This window comes from Clinocottus analis, unplaced genomic scaffold, assembly GCF_023055335.1.
Source record: "Clinocottus analis isolate CAN_PGR_092001 unplaced genomic scaffold, fCliAna1.0.p SCAF_22, whole genome shotgun sequence".
Taxonomy (NCBI): domain Eukaryota; kingdom Metazoa; phylum Chordata; class Actinopteri; order Perciformes; family Cottidae; genus Clinocottus; species Clinocottus analis.
The window spans coordinates 5,646,867-5,667,639 of NW_027175954.1; the positions used below are offsets into that span (position 1 = coordinate 5,646,867).

The window sequence follows — 20,773 nt, forward strand, 5'->3', positions numbered from 1 at the left end:
ACATCAAGGACAGAGCCCAAAGTGTGAGCAAGTGGTAGGCATTAACATCAATGTAGCACATGGTAATCAGAGAAAAATAATTGCTATCATCTTTGCTCAGTCACTTAGCCGTGATTAGCTCAAAGGCAGTTACAGGTTTTTGTACCTTCCACCGCCTTCCCAGTGATCATAGTGTAAAGTGACACGGTAGGGAGAAAGAGGAGCGAAGTGAACATGTAATTAGCAAGCGGTTTCATGTAAGTGCTCTTTGATTTATAATTCAGCATAGCGAGAACCCCTGCTACCCAAGGCTAGTGCTCCTCTGAATTAGCCCCGCGACTGGGAGAGGCTGCAGCGAGAAGGGGGGATGAACCTGACTAATTTGTGCTCTGTTTGAGGTGCGTTTTAAAGGGTAGGAGACGTGAGGTCCATACCTGGACCTGCTTACGCGTCAGATCACAGAATATGGCAGAGGGAGGTTTGAGGATGAACTGTTATGTAGGCATCTCTCTCTCTCTCTCTCTCTCTCTGTCTCTCTCTGATGAGATGAAATGCTTGTCAGAGTTGTAAATGACTTTGCAGCTGAACTTTAGAGAGAAAAGTTTGCAATGATGAAAGCTGCTCATTTGTAGTGTGACTCAACTGTAAAGTACACGCTGGCATGCGATTTATTTGCAAATGACAACATGTACTTGAAGATAGTTTGAGAGTGTTCAAGCCAAACCTGTGTATGAAGTTATTTTCTATGGGAATTGAGCAACATTATTCCCACTCTGACTGCATCTTTGATAAGAGAGGCTTTCCTGTGAGCAGTGGCCTCATTTTTCCTCCGCTCAGCTTGGTACATACTGGATTCTCTCTGGTCCCCCATGGGTCCAATGATCCCCTGATCATCCTATATTCTGACGCCCTTATAAAGCTAATGTGCTGATTTTACGTTTTCAACCGGCCATGATCCCCCACAATCCCCTCTGTTCCCTCCGGTTCCGCTTTCGCACTCAAGTGAGGATCCGCTGCCGCTTTGATCACAGTCCCCGGTTAAAGGTTTAAAACGTCTCAATTTCTGACGATTGTTGGGGCCTCTGTGGTTTACGTTAAGCATTTCCCCATGCCCCCTGCCCAAATTCAACACTCCTAAATGAGGTACCCACTCTCCCAGCTTCCCATCCCAGCACTGCTTTCAAGTTCCCCCGATTGGGTGCCGCAGCTGTAAGCCCTAGATTTTGTCTCCTCCATCTTTGTCAAGCCCATTTGCCAAATACAAAAAAGACCCAATAAGCTAGGTCTTCATTGCTGCTCTCCAAAGTAATCCCTAGATCTCCCACTCTCTCGAAAATCAATGCAAAGGTTGAGATGAGGTGAAACTCCCTTCTTAAGTCATCGGGCTGGGAAGTGATAAAGTCTGAGGATCATTTTTTTTTGTAATCACTGTGGCTCCATGATGAAACTAATTGTCCTATTTCGTGCTGCATCGCAGCTTTTCAAAATGTCCTTTGTCAATATATTTAGAGAACAGTAGAAGAAGATGCTGATGCTGCGCTGATAGTCGTAAAATGTATCACTGTTTCCAAGGCTAAGTTAAGACAGGAAAACAAAGTAGTTGTTCATCGATGTGACAGCAAACTGTTACCTAAGTTGTGACGGAGCCACAATAACACTCTCCCTATAGCCCTCTTTCTCACCACCTGTAGAATATCATCCCAATATTCACTCACTTTTTAGCTCCTGAGAAAAATATCTGGGTCACACTGGCTTTTGGATGTTTGACTTTCTTCACCAGACACTCATTTGTTTTGGCTCTCTGCTATTTCATGCAGGGCAGGTATCATACAGTTGGCTTGTGTGAGCTTGTTTGCTGAAACAGGTTCCCACAATTCATGTGGACGGTTTGGTGAAAGCCAGGGAAATTGGATTGCACAGCAAAGCAAAAACAATCAAAAGTGATTAAAATGTTGTTCTTTTATCTGAATCGCTTGGATAATTAACACTACGAATATTCTGCAAACCTGCGTGGGTTTTTTTGCATCTTGGGGGGCAACGTAACAAGCTGCAAACACAATATTGACACATTATCTTCTTAGAAAGTTGTTCTGGTGATCAGGTTAGACACAGATTAGTCATGATTTAAATTTAAAGTCATGTCTGGCCACCTGGTAAATGTTCGTCCAATATTTATTCTCCTTTGAGCTGTTTTTTTGGTCTCTATCAATCCTGAGGCGAACATGCAGCTAAATGCTCCTCACCAGCCAAAATCCCGACATTTTCATTTGGTGTTTGGCAGGTAGCATACAGTGGGTTTAGCAGAGTAATAATTCCCTGTCAGCTGGTGACCCCCTAGTCGGCAACCTCCGGGTCTGTAAAACTAAAGCCAAAGCAGAAGTGCTTTAGGCTTTAGGTCCCATTTAGAGTCAAATATACCATTAACCAGGGTATGCTTTAGTACGGAGCTACATTGTGATTGACAGGTCACTGCCCTGTCCGTGTTTTCGTCTTACAACTCGTTCACAGTGTGTTCGCAGTTCATGGAAGTTAATCGTAGCCTCTTTGGTCATCTAAAAATGTGTGTGTTTTGAAAGCTCTCCACCATCATGTGTGATTTGTGGTTGCAAAAAAAAAACAAAATGGGACAGTCAAAATGCTGAACTGGAGGTTTCAAAGTGGTACTCAAAACACCATGTGACTTCACAGTGACTATACTTCTTAGATATAGTCAATGGTGACCCCATTCCCAGTCTAGTCATTTGATCCCTTGTTGAATTGAACATGTTGATATGTAAATAAACTGTTGCTCTTAGATATCACCTCAAACACAACAGCCAGTTGAGATTGAAGTGACCAGTTGAGATTGCTGCCTGTGCATCGACGACGTCTGGTTGAAAGGGAGGGCGAGTGCTGGGACAGCAGTGAAGCTGCCAGCCAGTCTTGGCTAGTGCCAGCCTGATTGAGGCTCCAAACCAGTGGGGTGGGATGTTCCGCTACAACCCTCTGCCCTATGGTCTACCTTCATAATTAATATGTTGTTGTATCAAAGTTGAAGCATTTGCCTCCGAAATGTCCCGTGCCCAGCCCCCTTATTAAAGACCTGACCTCCAAGCAGCTGAAGGTTGCTCTGCAAACTTGGCACACCCCCGAGTGAAAACATCTGCTTGCCTCACAGGCAGGACCGCCACGGACCCCATGTCTCAGCTGGTTCCCACAGCTCAGAGAGAGAGAGCCCTTTCCCTGTCCTCGCGCACTGACCCCCACATTTATAACCCCACCCCCACCGCCGCTGAGACCTCCTCAAGCCTTGGGCCCAGGCCTGGACCTCTCCATCACCTCACCCTCTCCCACGTCCACATGTAGCACCGTGCCAGGGTGGTCACTTTACTGCTGAGAGGACTGCTCCTGTCTTGTTATCCCCACATCACAGCCTGTCGAGAGGAAGGGAGGGATGAGAGGGAGGGAGTGAAGGCGTGTGGAGGGGTAGGGGGGGAGGGGGAGGAGGCATCTGTGCTGCTCCCACAAAGCGGCGACTGTTGGAACGCTGACAGAAGCATCTGTCATCCCCTGCCTTCACACACTCACCTGCTGTCCGAGGGCCTGACTCTTTCTAGCTTCCTCCTTCGCTCCCTCCCTCGCTCCCACTCTCTCTCTCTTTCTCTCTCTCTCTCTCTCTCTCTCTCTGTCTCTCTCTCTCTTTCTCTCTTCGCTCCTGCCTCTCTGAGCTTTCCCAGTAAATTTGTGAAGCTCTTGGACGCCTCCTTTAGAAATCCACCAAACTGTACCCTCTGCCATGCTCACTCGGTAATGAACCAGCGCCCTCAGAGCCGGTCCATACAAGCAAACGTGCTTGTATGAAAGTCGTTTTGCCTAAATAATACAAGTTTGTTTAATCATTATAAGGCAAAAAGAAAACCCTCCAACGTGTACTATGGGAGGAAGGCTTCTGCACAACAACTGTACAGACGTATGATATTCTACTTTGCCAAGTTCTTGCCAAATGAAGCAGCATTTATCAAAAAAAACATTGGTGTGGTGTTAATGAATGTTCTGACCCGTCCTGCGACTACTTTATCATTCTCCAGTGGCACTGCCGTCCATTCCCCTAACATGCTGAAGCGTTGCCAGCAGTAAGGGGAAAGATGCCAATCCATGTGTATGACATGCACATAAACACACACACACACACACACACACGCACACACACACACACACACACACACAAGCTCAAGGACACCATCGCTCATTCAAGTCCAGGGTAGGTGCCCTTCAGATGATGCCACATGGGAAAGTGTAAAAAACCCAAATCAATGTTTTTGCACAAAGTTTGAAGCAGAGATACCTTTTTAAATTTCCATCAGTATTGATAAGACTGAGTAATGGCAGGTGAGGTTATGTAGGGTGAGGTCTCTGCTTTTTGAAAGTTTTTTCATGTTCAAAAAGAGGGTTTAAAGATAGATTATGTTGTAATTTATATAGATTGGGAAACTCTTTGAGGCTAAATTGATTTTTGGGAAATACAGTATCATTAAAATGCAATTTGCCCTAAAGGTTGTTTCCCAGCTGAATATATTGTCATTACAATAAATATTTAGTGTTATTGCTTATGTTTACTTTTAACATTAAGGACATTTTTGGACAGACAACCAATATGCACAAGTGCATGTTGTGTGTGTGTGTGTGTGTGTGTGTGTGTGTGTGTGTGTGTGTGTGTGTGTGTGTACTTGCTCAAATGCACACACATTGAATCACACACACAACTTGATTCTTTATAAAGATTGTTTTATATAAAATGCTTTACTACAAGTCCTGCTCTAAAAACACAACACAAATACAAAAATCTAACTTTTATCAGAAAAATGTACTTCAAGATTTTTAGGAAAAGTATTCATATTGCAGGAAAAACATCACTTTGTGTGTTATACTTGAACATGTTGTATGATATGATTGGAATATGATTGGCAGCTAACATGTTTTCCATCAACGATTAATCTGCCTATAAATGTTCATGATGACTTCACTGTTTTGTCTGTAAAATTGAAAAGGGCTGCTGGAATTTCCCACTGATCAAGGTGACGTCTTCAAATGTCTTGTTTTATGCAACCAACAGTCCAAAACCCAGTCAAGGAGCTCACCTGAAGGCCTGCCGCTCACCCCCTGTGTGTCTCTGCTGGTCAATCAGCTGCTATACAGTGTCTATCTCTCAGTAGATGCCCGGTGATGTAAAACCGAAAAGGCAAATTACTGCCTTTTAATGAAACCTGAACCCATTTCTGGGTCATCTCGTGGCCAGAATGTGCCAGAGGGTGACCGTAAAGTACAGGGAGGTGATTTTGAATGGCACTGGTCATACACAAAGTAGCTTCTCTCAGCATGTGAGCGAGGGCGCCGCAAAGAAGAGAGGCAGGTTAACAAATGAGGGAGGAAAGATAGCAGGACTTTGTGGCCCTCGGAGACAGAGTGGGTTGGGATGTTCTGCCAACACCTCGTCTGCCAGGGTGAAGGATACACACTCGCATTTATGTCCACACACACACTGTCATCTCTCTGTAGCTCCATCCATGGCCTGTGTTACAGCCGTGTGTCTGAGCAGGAACCCCACTAAGCTGGCTGGGGTCCAACACCAAGGTCTCTCACCTCGCAGGCTGGGCAGGGGCCCCGGTAGCTCCTGTGAGTTATTCCTGGGCATGGACCCGGGTTCCACCTCTCTCTTCTCCTTTTGTCTCAGCCGCTCGCCTCTGGCCCATCCTGGCCTCCTCTTCTCCCTTATCCCCCTCTCTGGGTCCCTGTGGCTGATGAGCCTGTCCTTCAACTATCAACATCTTCTATTGTCTTTAACACACACACACACACACACACACACACACACACACACACACACACACACACAGGCACACACACACACATGCACGCACGCACGCACACACACACACATGCACGCACGCACGCACGCACCCACACGCACACAGACGCACACACACACACACACACACACAGTACACTTGGATTTATGTAAGCCTGCTTGTGTATCTGTATCAGGCCCCTAAAGTCGAGGTCACCTTCATATACTTTCACCATCTGTAGTGTTTTGTTAATATAAAGCTCTTTGGAGCCCAGGGGCTGTTTTAATGTAAAGATTTTTTTTTTCTTAAACCCTTGATTATCCCTGAAATATATAGGTTTGCCGGCCTCATAAGAAGCCTGTACGACCTTGGAATTTGAAAAAAAAACAAACAATTTCAATGAATAATTATATTAAATCATCATTACATGCATTCAAATTAGTTTTTATTGGACATTCACACCAAACTCCATATCAAATTAAATAAAAAGCAGGGAAAGCAGAACGTGAGCTTGCTGTTCTAATTCTTCTGCTTTTGACTTGGAAAAAAAATGGAAAAATGGAAAAAAGAATACCAAAACATGGACAGTGTTGTGTAATTCCACAACTGCTATGGCTTTGCTCCACTTAATATGTCATTCATGCATCTCACCACTAGAGGTCACTAAATACCATCCAGATGGATTCCAAATGATATTCCATATTTTGTCCATAATTTGGTCTGTCAATCTTGTACAATGTATGCCAACTATTAAGATTCAAGATGTCATATGGACAGATAACGGACAGTTATTCTATACAATGAAAATTTGTTTTTGCTCCGTCCTCCTAACACAGAATTACAATAACCTTAAGGTAAAAAAAATTAATGTAAAGCACAAAAATATGGTAATAGTATTGATACAATAAATATGATAGTATGATAATAGTATTGCTATGATAAATATGATAAAATATGATAATAGTATTGCTATGATAAATATGATAAAATATGATAGTAGTATTGTTCATTGTATCTTTATACACTATGCATTGCTATGACGTTGCAATTTGTCGGAAAGTTCATGTGTTGATGGTATTTCGGGATTTAACTCAGTGCTACATAGAGTCAACAATTAATTGATGAATAATTTAAGATTAAAGTGTAACACAAGTGAACAGTGAAAATATATGTATTTACCATGTTCTACACATGTTGTTCTCTGTACAACATGGACCACAGAATATAAGACCCCCGAGCCTCAGCATCAGTACCAAGCGTCAGAGAGGAGCAGCTACAGATCTCCCACTCTGATATTTTTTTTAGATCCCAAGAACATCCGAGATTTACATCTAACTGCAAATACACATACAACTAAACGTAGATTCAATGAGTCGTAACTTTGAGAAGGCATTTCACGGTAGGTGTGCCCCAACTAGTTTCTATGGCAACGACGTTTAGCGTGGCTGTATCATATTTGAAAGTTAGGGGTTGAGAGCGCATGCGTGGAAGTTGACGCCCACTTTTTTTCAAAGACGTACGTTAACCAAAATGCTTGGGTAGACGAGCTTTGTAGTGCTGAGATGCTCAGCGCGGTTATTTATTTATTTTTGCAAATAAAATAACACCTAAAATCAGAATTGGCGTAATTATGACTCACTGAAACTTCACAGCATTTATTATTTTTGCAAATAGTTAAGTTCTGCTTCGCAAATAATAAACAACACAAGTAACGAAGTGTGATTAAAATAGCCTCTCCCCCCCCCGTCCTGCCATGTAATGGTACAGTCTGTCGACGTCCTGCGCGGGAGCGGAAAACGTGCATCCGATTGTTGCGGAGAGGAGCGTGGTGTTTTCCTTGTAAGTATTTGTGCTGCAAAAACACTTTACTAGACAATTATAATATAATATTCACTCGTAGAGACGTCTGCACGGCCTTCGGTCAAGATTTATTTTGCACTGAATGGCTGTGTACACGTGTTACATGGCTGAGTGCACGCACCTCGGTATTGATTAAGGGAATTGCACCGCTAACATGCAATAGTGTGTATTCACTTCATTTTGTCTTTATTTTCCAGCTTACTAATACGTTCAACATGACTCGAGACTGGAAACCTGGCGATCTGATCTTTGCCAAGATGAAGGGCTATCCACACTGGCCTGCCAGAGTAAGTCTGGATCTTCATCAAATGCAAATGTGTTAAACATTTAATTACAATTATAATTCACAATAAAAACTCATGCGCAAACTCCCATCTGACAGAATACATCAAATATCTCCCACCACCCTCCATAGACGTATGACAGAGAAACTAGAAACGTTTACTTTTCTGTGTGTATTTCTGTTCATGTCTGTGAGCAACTTTAATCTGTTTTCCTCTCGCCTCCACCAGATTGATGAAGTCCCAGACGGTGCTGTGAAGCCCTCCAATATCAAGTTACCCATCTTCTTCTTTGGCACCCATGAAACGTTAGTAACCAACAGTCAACAACTTTTGTTAGTTCTTTTTTAGTTCGATGGGCTCACAAGTAGAAAGTATTGCAGGAAATGAAGGCAAGCTGTTTATAAGTATTCTATACTTTATTGCCATTATAAAAAAGGTGTAAAAAACTATATTATGTATTTCCCTTAAATACATGTGAACATTTCATTGTTGTTCTGAATCCTCAAGGGATTGGCAGGAAGTGGTTAATGAAGCAATATGTTCAATTGTTTCTTGAGTTTTTTGAGCATATCCACTCTCACACAGTGAGTTCATAGCAGTGGAATTATGTAAAACACTAGATGAGTTGTCAGTGTGTGCTGTTGAAGGTGTTTCTTTAAATCCATAAATGTTTGATGAGTGGTTGGATGGAGTTACCTTTCTCGTTTGTCTGTGTGCTGCTGCTCCATCTCACAGTAAACACACACTACGAGTTTAATAGGTCAGAAAGAACAGACATTCTGGATTATCTTCTTTCAAACAGAGCATTTCTTGGCCCAAAAGATATCTTTCCGTACCAGCTAAACAAAGAGAAGTATGCCAAGCCCAACAAGAGGAAAGGCTTCAATGAAGGATTGTGGGAGGTTGAGAACAACCCAAAAGTTGAGCTCACTGCACCCAAGGTACGTCTCTTACAGCAGCGGTTCATTATTTATCCTCCAAATGTTGCCGTTAGCTTGGATTAACTGCACCTCAGATCCTGATAAACCTATTTAATTGTGAGAGCTCTTGTCTTTACTTTTATCCTCATATTTCTCTGTCCAATATCCTACAGTATGTGGTCTACCAACATGTTTTTATATTTTCTTTAGTTTTAGCTCCCTGAGGGGAGTTGGGGTGAGTAAAAACAACAACTAGTTTGGCTTTTATAGTAATTGTTTGTTTTTGTTTTGAAGCCGGTCGCCCATGAATGTTTCACTGAAAAAGATTCGGACAGCAGCCCCGAGGGAGAAGAGGAATCGGACGACAAGATAAAACCCGTAGTAAGTTTTTGCTCCCAAGTGAGCAGACACAGTGGCTTCACTGCATTGACGTGCTACTGGTTTGTTGCTGTGCTGTCGGCTTCCTTCTTCTTTTGCCGTTTCACCGCTGCTCTTTCTCTATCGTGTGTCTGCTTCATTCTGTATTACATGTTAGTGCAAGTAATAGCTTAATAACTAGCGTGATTTTTGTAATGCATCAAAAGGCTTGTGCGCTTAGAGTAGTAGTGTGTGTGAAAGAGGAGGATACTCGCTAACTTTTCTCCCTTTTCACGACCCGTTCACACCACCACACTGCGTCCTATGCTGTGTCTTGGGTGCATTCAGGTTCCAGGAAGTGAGGCTGAGCAGGCGAATGAGAATGAGGAAGAGGAGGAGGAGGAGGAGGAAGGGTCTCTGATCTTTGAGCAGGGTCCTCAGAACCAGGATGTACGTACTTTGCATGCTGGGATCTCATAAAGCGGCGCAGGTCGCCTCCCCCATGTGGGAAAAGCATGCAACACTTTGGTGTTTTTTTCAACCGGTGGTTTGTTTCCGTTTGAGTTCTTGTCGGCAGCCACAAACTTTAATTGGTGCTTGATGTTTTGAGTGGAGGGTCTGGTCTGGGTTTTCTGTGTTTCAGTCACTGAGGTGATTATTACTGTCAGTCCCTGTGTTGCTTCTCAACATGATTTGTAAATAACATCTGGTAAGCACAGCTGTCTCTTGATTCAATTGATTTAGGTTTGGGGTATTAACTCTTTGTGTGACGATGACAGAAAATATTTGGGACTTGGGTGTTTTCTTCTTCTTCTTCTTCTTCTTCTTCTTCTTCTTCTTCTTCTCCTTCTCCTTCTTCTCTGTTTTATCTCTCTGAGGCCACCTCGACAACTTGTGTTATTGCTTTCCATTTGCCAGCGTGTTCACACAGCTACTGTTTGCCATTGGTTGATGTTGTTTTATTTTTGCACGGCTTTCTGTGTACTCTGGAGAAAGGTAAGTTGTGAATTGGTATGTATTTTTCTCAGGATGAGATGGACTCTTTCTTTTTCCATTTCCCCTTTTTGTCTCTGCTATATTTTACTATTTAATAAGTCATAAGCAGTGTCCCAATTCCTAATACAATATACAAAGTGTACCCAAAACTTAGGTATGAATTCTAAAAAGTGTGCTATTAGTTAATGCTGTTTCCGCAATGCAGAAACTAAATAAAACTGCAAAAAAAAAATCAAATGAATATAGAATTAGGCCTCAGAAACACCAAAAATATATATAGTTAAATTACTTTCTATACATAGACTGTAAGTATACAGCCTTTTTTTGTACACTAACTTCACATGGTTTATTCTTTAAATATTAGTAAACTATGTTTGTGTGTTTGGAATTTGGACACAGCCATTGTTATTGAAACACTGGCACGTTTAATACTTCAGAGTGTAATATCACAGTTGTACACTAGATGGTACTTTTGATCCAGAAATGTATATTGAGCTTGTGAAGCAAAAGATAAGAATGCGCCGATGAAATCCTCCAAGAAGCACTGAATGTTTGCAAAGCGGAGCACTTCACATGTAAAATTGTCTTTCGTTTAAACAGATGTTGTACCAGAGAGAGCTTTAAAGACTGTTAGAAGTCAAGGTTATAGAGTAATAACGTTAACTAAAGGTGTCTTGTTCTAGGGCTCAGCACAGACAGACTCTACAGATGTTCCTAAACCCAAGAGAGGGAGAAAGAAAAAGGTTTGTAGTATGCATTTATGAGTTTACATCCAGTGAGTATACAAGCTAGGAAACTGGTTTGTTGGAAGCATTTTATAAGATGCTATGTTATCTTTTTTATTTCTTCAGAGTGATGCTGAGCCGGAGACTGAGAAACACGATGCTCCTGTTAGTCCTGTTAGTCCCTCAGGTAGGCCGTCTTCCCTGTGACGTTGGTACTCGTAAAGATGCTCATGACTTTGTGCTGTTAGGAAGAGGGACAGACAGACATGAGATATAAACATATGCAACAAATATGGAGGAACAATTCATCACAGTGGCATATATATATATATATATATATATATATATATATATATATATATATATATATATATATAAAGACATTTTTACTGTATCTGATTTAGTTTCTACTGGAAGTAGAATTTGTATCATTTAGCTCTGCATTTGCATCAACTGGATTGTGTGCGTGTGTATGTGTGTGTGTGTGTGTGTGTGTGTGTGTGTGTGTGTGTGTGACTAGGTGCAGAAGGTCCAAAACGAAGAGGCAGGAAACCCAAAAGTGAGAAGTTACTTTTGCTCCAGCAGCAGCAGGACCAGCAGGGCTCAGGAAGTGAAATGTAAGTTAAAAATGCTCAAAATGTGTGTTTTTTGTACACCTGGGTTGTGAGCCTTCAATTTTCTGATCCCACAAGGAAGGATGACGGCTTGTCTTCTTTAGTTTTGATCACAAGTTTGTCAAATTGGCACTGTAGCGCGCTGACCCTTAACCCATAGCCTTTTACCAGAAACCTTCTCTCACATTTAGGGACGCTGCTGAGTCCGACAGAAAGAGAAAGCGGGCATTGGAGGACAAGTCCAAGAGCGGAGACGAGGAGAAGAGAAAGAAGGAAGACGGCAAAGGAAAGGAAGCAGAGGTGAAGGAGCCTGAAGCCAAGAAGAAGAAGAAGGACGACAGCTCCTCAGGCTCTGACGATGAAGAGGCAAGTCCAGCATGATTCCTCCTCTTCAGAAATGTGTGTGTGAGCACTCTGTACGAGGCTTTCACGCGCGTGATTTTGATTTCTTTTCATCTCAGAAAAACAAAGGCAGAAAGAAACACCAACACTCAGAAATGGACAAAGATGTGCGACGACGAAAAGCAGATGAATTGAGAGAGTACGTATTCATACGAAGCCCAATAGAGAAATAACAGGAATGACAAAGTACATTCATCATCTTCTCATGTTGACTCTATGACACTATTTCAGATACAACGTCATTAGCAGAGACATGGAGATGTATTTCTGATGTGGTTTGGTTATTCTGTCCTGCAGGCCAAACAAAGAGGATGGGAAGAATCATGAAGAGAGGACAGGAGTCAAGAAGAAAGGTGAGTACTGGAGTTTAAATATCAAAATGTAATCATGAAATCTTTCCATTTAAAGTAAATTACATAAAAGATATTGTTTGATTATCGTCATCTGTGCAGCTGAAAACAGGGACAAAGACTGAGATTTATTGTAACTAAACAATACATGAATAAGTGTAAAAAGCTGCTGCATATTACAAAACATGTTTTTCAAAAATGAATCATTCTTGAATTCACACTTGATTAAAGTTGGGTTGAAAACACTTAGTTTATCACAAAGTTTTCTTTTCCACAGAAATGTCCACTGACTTGAAGCTCCAGCGACTGCACACTGACATCAAGATTTCACTGAAAATAGACAACCCTGTAAGTTCAACAAACTGGAGTCTAATCATAAACTTATGAACTCCAATTTTCTCTCCTGACAACTTTGCAAATCAACATTTGTGCTAAACTAACAAAACCTTCGTCTTTTGCTTCGGATTGTTTCCTCTCAGTTGTCCATTCATCTGAATGTTAATGCCTGTGAGAAGCTTTCTCATTGGTTCCACTGCAATAGTTAATGTATCACAGAATGAGGGCAACACGACTCCAATGTGACCCAACACACACGTGTGACCTGGATAGGAACCTAGACAGTTAAAAATAGAATTTCTTTTTTTTTTAATGATTTTTTAATGACAAAAAAATATCCAAATTCATCAAAAGCAGAAAGAGAGGTGACAAGTTTTCTCTCTCTTGCTTTCTATATATGTATGTATGTATATATATATATATATATATATATATATATATATATATATATATATATATATATATATATATATATATATATATATAATTTTATTTTTTCTAGTACATATTAAAATTCTAATCTTCTTCTTGAGGCTTTGTAACTTTATATTGTCGCTCGCGGTTGAATTAGATAAGGATGTGCATTTATTTTTTCTCAAGTACTCCACGTCTTTTGTGTTTCCTGGCTTCTATGTCACTCTTTGTACCGGCTCCCACCTCACCAGGACGTGAAGAAGTGCTTGGACGCATTAGATGACATTGGTGCCCTTCAAGTATCGACCCAGCACCTGCAGAAACACAGCGAACTCATCGCCACCCTCAAGAAGGTACGCGACCCAGAGTCCAGTTAAACCACCACTGTTTCAGGTTGAACTATCAAACCAAAACTCCCGACTTTTTATTTTTTCCATCTTCTAGATCCGCAGGTTCAAGGCCAGCCAGGACATCATGGACAAGGCCACCATGTTGTATAACAAGTTCAAGAGTATGTTTCTGGTTGGAGAAGGCGACTGTGTGCTCAGCCAGGTGCTCAACAAGTCTTTAGCTGAACAGCGGCAGCACGAGGAGGCCAAGAAAGGAGCGCTGAAGAGAGTGGAGCAAGCCAAGGAAAACAACCCAGGTACTTTTTACTGTCACACTGCAAGTACTTTTAAAGTACAAATATATGTTCAGTAACTTGTAAGTCTAAGAACAAAGTAGTATCTTGTATAGTTTTCTCCATTAATAAATGACTGTCGGCACACACAATAAACTTAAGACCTCTTATCACCTAAAAAAAATGACACACTGACATTGATAATTATCGGATGTTCTGGATTTTGTTTTCCTGCCAATGCAACAAGCTATTAATAAGCCTGCTTAAATCCTTGGCCCCTTTCACGAGAAGTATTTTGTGACTCCATGAGACTTGGCTCCCTCTGTACGTGTCGTTCAACGGCTTCCTTTTGTGGATTTTCCGTACAGTTAGGATAACTGCATTGTGTACGATGAGCCACCGCGATCGGACTCTTAAGTCCGTGATGCGAGCGGTGAGTGACGGGTGCAGGTCGGGGGTTAGGGTGCCTTGATTAGTGTTTGACTATCAAACACAGCTCTTGCATAACACACATTACACACTGGATGTCACAAGGGCTGAAACCTTACTATTTAAAACTTTTGGGCATGAACAGTCTCACGCTACGGAGTTGCGCTGGTTAATATCACTTATGACAATAATGACAATTAGAATTGTTGTATACAAATGTTCAGATGTATGAAAGTATTTATTTTTTTTACTTCCGTATATGGCAGTTGGTGCAGTCGACTAGGTCAGATGATTAAAGTTATGTCATAATGCGTGTCCGTCTGCTGGTTATTGGTCAATGAAGTATCACCAGCTGAGTTGAATATGAAAACCAAATAGACAACGGAGACATTGAAGCTGTTAGTTTCCGCTGTCCCTCCCAGGAGGACATCATAGGGTCTCTGTGGTTGAGGTTCTCAGTAGAAACATATCCAAGCTCTATTGGCTCACTGTGTATGTGCTGTACTACCATTAAAAAAAGTGTCTCTGTGAAAGGTCTCTTTCTGCAGTAATGCATGTCAAATGAATGGAAAATCATGTTTCTCCCATTAAGGTCTGGAGCTCAGCATGTGTCATCACATGCTCCTGTGAGTTCTCCTCTCTGCGGTGTTTTAGGTTTTGGGTGATGTTCTGTCTGACTGAGCCTGTGTGTCTCTCTGTGCACCGCCTAAAGACAAGATGACAAATGGTGATACGAGCCCAGAAGAGAAGAGGCAGGACACGGAGAGAGAGAGGCTTTTTGAGGACACCTCCGTGATCGAAAATCACAGGTAGTTCACCCAACACATACACACTGCAACACTGATGGAATTCAACATGTTTTTCTTTCACTGAAATGCTAATTATGACAATTTCAGAGAATTGTCCAAAAGGATACAATTACATTTTGGGTAGGCACAAATAAAAAGTGCACATTGATTGATTTTTGGAGACAAGAGTTAAAGTTTTAATATATAAAGAACAATCCAAGAACAGTTGTAGTATAAAAAGAAAATACAGGCATGAAGTCTTTAAAAAAATAAACAATATTTCAAGTATAACGCTGGCTTTATGTTTGCCTTATTGTTAACAAATCTCATTAGTTTGTCACTCACCGACTTCCCTGCCCTCTCTATCGCACCTAGCCCCAGGCCTACTGGTTCCTACCAAAAACATTAATCTTTTTGCTGATACTGTCTTAACCTTTTTTCTTTTTTTTTTTAAATTTCCTTTGACTGTAGTGCCCCGAAGGTTCAGGAAGAGTCCACTTGAAGGTGCTACATGCCGGTAGAAAAGAGAAGACATTTGCTGCTTTGTCCAAACTGGGCTGACTAACTGCTGTCGGCTGACTCCTGTCCAGCTCCGCGAGTAATCACTGGTTTCCAGTTTAGCGACTGTTTCTTTTCAGTGTTGCTGCTTAGAGGTTTCTGCACATAGAACCCCCCAATCCCCAAGATAGACTGACTGCATATTTTATTTTATATTTTTTGTGTAATCTTTTCCTTTTTAAGACACATTCTGTCACACCTGTTGAATTTGAGTGATGTCTTTGTAAAGACTTACAACTTGTAGATCTGCCGCACCTTGACCTTTAGATCTTGATGAGCATGCTCAGTTAGTACCAACTGGTCCTCTTTTTTGGAGTAGATGGCTTTCCATGGACTCAAACATTGCATATGCATGACTAACAGAATCAATAGTTTGATCTTAACTTGCAGTGTTTGAAGTACAGATGTTTAGTTGTAGTTAGATGTTCCATTAAAGAAGAAAGGTTCCATATGATTCCAGAGTTTGCCAAAGTGTATTTCACCATGTTCAACCGTCTTGTTGAAAAAGTTTAGTTTTTAACGTAGATGTAAATAAGAGTATTTTTGTGCCTGTCTGATAACCTGTTTCAGCATCCAATAATAAAGTTCATATAGTATTCCTTTTTGTCTTTAATCATATTCTCAATGATTGCACAGGGCTCATGTGGCAATCGGGCGTTGCTGTTGTGGTTGTACAGAGCAACTCACAAATGCTTTCCGCAGGCTACTAGAAATGTATTTACTGAATATGCATCTTGGAATGATTGGTTTTAGTTATTTCACAAAACCTCTGTATATGTGTCCGTCACACTGAGCGGTACTCAATTGGAAAAGGGCAATGTCTGACAAATGTTGATCCATCACGGTCTGTCCAAATTTTTTAATCAGATGACAGTTGCGTTTAATTTTTTTTTCTTATTATTAAATATCAAACTACACCAAATGTCTTGCAGATTATGAATTATCTTTAGTTATAAAAGTTGTATAATGCTATTTTATGGACTCGGGGTTGAACTGATTTTTGTGGACAAATGTCACCGTGACCTGAATATTTTACAGTTCAACTTTTACTAGATAGAACCAAGGATGTTTTTTTCCAAACTTTAACTTAGACATTTGTGGGTTGGTTTTCAAGAATATTTAAGAAATGTTAAAGTGTCCAGACAAGAAAGTCTGTCAAAATGTAAGCATTATTGTACAAAAAGTTTATTTTTAGACTATATACATTTCCCAAATGTCAAAACATTTTTCTGAGATATAAAACATTGCAGTGTATTACACAGCATAAGTGAACTTATCCAAAGAAAATAATTAGTTGAATGCGCCGCGGTCCACGTAGGGATAAGCCAGGAAAGCTCCAATCTTCTTGCCTTGAGCGTCGTAGTGCAGCATCCGGAAGCACTTATCACAGAAGAGACACGGATCACTCGGCGCTAACCGGTCGTTGGTTGTAAGCCATCTGGAAAGAGTCGGGGATGGTAAACTCCTTTTCACAGTTTGAGAATACCAACGCGGTTTGTGTGGCACAGATTTTGACCCACCTTCCGATGAAGACGTGGCAGGCGGCACACTTCTGGGTGGTGACCCTGTGCTTGTTGGTGAGAAGTGGATACAGCTTCTTGTCCAGGCAGTCGTCCGCATGGATCAGTCTGTAACAAGTGCAAAAAGAGGGCCCATTACTTTAGAGCCTGCGATAAGAACAGATTTGTCCCACATGATATTAAGAGCAGCTTTCATGCAAACAGTAAATCGCCTCAGACATTCACGTATCACAGCTATAAAGTCTTGTGAGAGCAGTCGAATCCTGTCTGACAACGACGTGCTTTATTTCAAAAGGTTGCAGTAATAGTGCAGAGATTCAGAGAGCATCAAGTTGCAGGCTGTGTGTCGATATACCAAACCACCATATATAATTGTTGTGGTGGTCTAGTTTTAGGTACAAAGCATGCTCAATAGTTTGATCATGCCATTTTCCAAACCAGCATGTGCTTCAAATGCAAAACAAGCACCTTATTTATAAAGTGGTATTAAAAAAAAGAGACATTTGACTGCAGCCAGTGAAAAGCTTCATGACGTTTATGAACCGGACAAATAATACTTGTCAAGTGTATAGGTGTGTCCATATTGTCAGTACAAGACCATTTTGACATTGTTGTGGCACTCGTAAGACTTTGTCAAAGTCGTTGGGTTTGATCGACTATGCCCATAACAAACAAACTGAACAGTGTCTCTAGAAAAGGCCAGTCACGTTTTTGTGTTTGCCAATCTTAAAATTTGAACACAGCACCGACCTGATGTCTGTGATGATGACGAGATGTTCACAGTCTCCCTGATGACAGTAGAGGTACGGGAAGCCCACTTTCACTTTCATATCCACAAATCTTGTGTCTTGCATCTTGGCTTGACTGTAGGGTGGGAAGTTGCGGGCCTTTGCCCATTCAATAACAGTCCTGTAGCATAAACACACAGGTACGTCACAAGATTAACAAAGACATGTCTGCTTGTTTTGAAGTTGCATGGGGCGTGAAACCTTCAGTATCTGTTCAGTTCCACGTTTATGTTTTGAGCTGTAATTCTGAGAGGATTTGTGGTTGTTTTATGGGATCGCAGGTTTCTCCAACAATGCTTTCCCCAGTGTGGATTGAAGGGCAATGTTATGCCCCAAATATTTTTCACCACTTCGTCTGATCTACTTCTGAGCAGAATTCATCATTTTAGTTAATGTGGTTGTGGCTTGCTTTTCGTTTGTAGAAAGTCCTCCTTACAAATATGATAATGATCTGGAAGGGTTTGAAAAAGAAATTGTGTTTTGTGCATGGAGAACAAAACATACACCATGTGGCTAGGCCACATTAACAGTTGAAAGATGACAATAAATAAGTTGATCTACATAAGAATAATTATTTGAAGAATGCCTGACAGCATTTCATTATATTCAATTATATTTTGAATTGTCAGCTGATGCCTGAATTTTTACATTGGAACAAACAAAATCACCAGAAACAGGACAATAACAATGATCAAAAAATAGATTACCCTTATTAACTTTCATTGACCAGACAAAGGGTATATCTTCACGGCTGATTTATTACAGGGAGAAGAGATTATTTTATCCAATTCAATTCGTCAAGAGTTTAAACTTACATGCTGATGTCCTGACACTCGGGGTATCGCATGTCATTATAGAAAACTCCTTCAAAGAAAAAGTAAGCCGACTTGAAATGATCCTGAAAAACAAAAACATGAAGAGTTGGTCTTGTGCGCAAATATCAACATAATAAATAGATATGTTTCACGTAAAATTCGTAAACATAGGGGTACATAACAACTAGGTTCAGATCTTGCATGAAATTGCAGATGAACTGTACAAGTGCTCACTTTGCTGATGAACTCTGGCGCCATGTCCGGCGTGTTGCTAAACTCTCCGCACACTTGCAAGTCGCTGACACAGCAGATGGCATCCCTGAGCTCTGCCAAGCTGTGGGAGCCTGTCATCAGCATAGTTACGTGGGGTCTGATGGCACTAAACTGAGAAGGGGGACGTCAGTACCATAAAGAACTACATGCCATATTTGAAGGGTTCTTGTTACCACAAAAGATGGGAAAGCTCACGTTCTCATAAGTAGCCGGGTAGTACACGTTGATGGTCAGAATGATTTCTCCTTCAGGTACCATGTCAACCACAGACTCTGGTTTCCTACCGCCGACTAAACGCTCCTGGGAATCATATGAAGAATTAATTACATCAAGATGCAATAAAAGGTTACACATGTCAGTGGAGTATAATATCTCTTCTACGCCAACAGACCCACCAGTTCATCAGCGTAGAGGTCATGTCTATTCTTGGTTGATTTGAGAGAAGCTCTGTAATCTTGTCTCTTTTTTCTTTGTCTGTTAAGAACAAATCACAAAGCATTACATTTGTTTTGTGTTTTACCCGCCACTGGTTTATCCGAGACACAATATAAATAGTGACAGCAGATGGACAATCATACACTAGTGTTTTCAGCGTTGGGTCAGGAGGAACAACATCTGTATCTGGCTGCTGGTCCTCAGGATGGCAACGAAGGGACTCAACACTTAAAAGGAAAAAAAATAATAAAGACTTGTAATGAAATACTCCCAAGGACTCCTTTAATTAAAGCATTGGTATTAATAATTAAATAATATCCTATCACTGTACAACCACACAATAAAGTGGTATTAAATCATGGATAAAAGAGAAACAGCACTGTTCCCACGCCTAAGTAAAAGCAAGTACAATTACCACAGTATTGGTCTCAAAATATACTAAAAGTATCACAAATGAAAGCACTCGGTATGAACAATGTCACTTTCAGAGGAATTAGTTCATTTGATATGGACGTCACACATTAGGACGGTATGCTACTGATCCTCGTGGGTTTGTGCACGAGGACCAGTTGCACTGCGTTTACGGTGTACCACGAAACGCTAATTAGCAACACCTGCCCACGGGAAACTTGATTCTCGTATTCCTATTTCAACATTGTGGTATTGCTACTTTTAATTTAAGTTGCGTAACGTTACTTCTTCCAACACTGATACGTATTGAATACAATCATTGTCGCCGACTGCTATAAACTAAACTATCACTAAATGTTCGGCACCGAGGTGAAACGTAGACTGTACGTTGTGCGATAGCTCACCTGCAGATGGACTTGAGGTCAGCCAGGGTCTCCGCACTGATCCCCGTTTCTTTAGCAAAGTTAGCATCAAACGTGTCCTCGTCTTCCCGCTGATAGGAGTAGTCACTCGGCTTTAGTCTGTTCAGCCACTCGCTTCTGAACGAACCGATATGAAAAGCGTTGGTGTTAACACCAATGTATTCAAATTCTGGGATGTTCTTGTTCGGGTCTGTCGAGGACTCAGGCGCCGCCATGTTTCTTGCTGAATGACCAGTATGAGCGTGGAGGATCATGGGTAATGTAGTTTTTTTTTAATATACCACAATCAGCATCAGGGCGTGCGGAGGCATGTAGAAATATAAACTTTATAAATATAAACTGCAATAAAAACACGGATTTCAATACATTTTCTTTGACCCTTGTACACATTTTACCAAATGCACTCCTATGCTCACTCAAAAAAGAGCAGCAAGTAATTACAATGAAATGTCACAATAAGCACATAATTCACATTCTATTCTATTAATTGTTGGAATATAATAAACTTTCTTTTTTTTGGTGCAAACTTTTAAGAACTAAATCTAATTCAGATCATTTCTATGACGTGCAATAAAAGTGAAGAAGCTTCTAAAGAGGAGAGTGCAGCTTCGGAAACAAACTAGACCACCAGTAATAAATAGTTAGGCAGG

At 41.0% G+C, this 20,773-nt stretch overlaps 2 protein-coding genes across 4 annotated transcripts; one reads left to right on the top strand and one right to left on the bottom strand.

Moving 5' to 3' along the window:
* Positions 1 to 7,569: 7,569 nt before the first annotated feature.
* Positions 7,570 to 16,055, top strand: psip1a (PC4 and SFRS1 interacting protein 1a). Of its 2 annotated transcripts, XM_068589383.1 has the most exons (17): positions 7,570 to 7,643; positions 7,862 to 7,951; positions 8,177 to 8,253; positions 8,751 to 8,889; positions 9,163 to 9,249; positions 9,574 to 9,675; positions 10,905 to 10,964; positions 11,073 to 11,133; positions 11,467 to 11,563; positions 11,752 to 11,926; positions 12,022 to 12,101; positions 12,260 to 12,315; positions 12,590 to 12,660; positions 13,314 to 13,415; positions 13,507 to 13,708; positions 14,826 to 14,922; positions 15,373 to 16,055. In XM_068589383.1, the coding sequence occupies exons 2-17, from the start codon at positions 7,880 to 7,882 to the stop codon at positions 15,401 to 15,403; spliced, it is 1,509 nt and encodes a 502-aa protein (XP_068445484.1). In that variant the 5' UTR covers positions 7,570 to 7,643; positions 7,862 to 7,879; the 3' UTR covers positions 15,404 to 16,055. The 2 variants fall into 2 exon arrangements, with proteins under 2 accessions (XP_068445484.1, XP_068445483.1); XM_068589382.1 differs by lacking the exon at positions 9,574 to 9,675 and having other exon boundaries at positions 7,592 to 7,643.
* A 573-nt stretch (positions 16,056 to 16,628) lies between these two features.
* snapc3 (small nuclear RNA activating complex, polypeptide 3) lies at positions 16,629 to 20,343 on the bottom strand. Of its 2 annotated transcripts, XM_068589193.1 has the most exons (9): positions 20,106 to 20,343; positions 19,434 to 19,517; positions 19,251 to 19,329; positions 19,051 to 19,155; positions 18,817 to 18,966; positions 18,583 to 18,665; positions 17,730 to 17,888; positions 16,980 to 17,087; positions 16,629 to 16,897 (listed from the first exon to the last, which is right to left on the bottom strand). In XM_068589193.1, the coding sequence occupies exons 1-9, from the start codon at positions 20,336 to 20,338 to the stop codon at positions 16,750 to 16,752; spliced, it is 1,149 nt and encodes a 382-aa protein (XP_068445294.1). In that variant the 5' UTR covers positions 20,339 to 20,343; the 3' UTR covers positions 16,629 to 16,749. The 2 variants fall into 2 exon arrangements, with proteins under 2 accessions (XP_068445294.1, XP_068445295.1); XM_068589194.1 differs by lacking the exon at positions 19,434 to 19,517.
* Between the last annotated feature and the right edge of the window lie 430 nt (positions 20,344 to 20,773).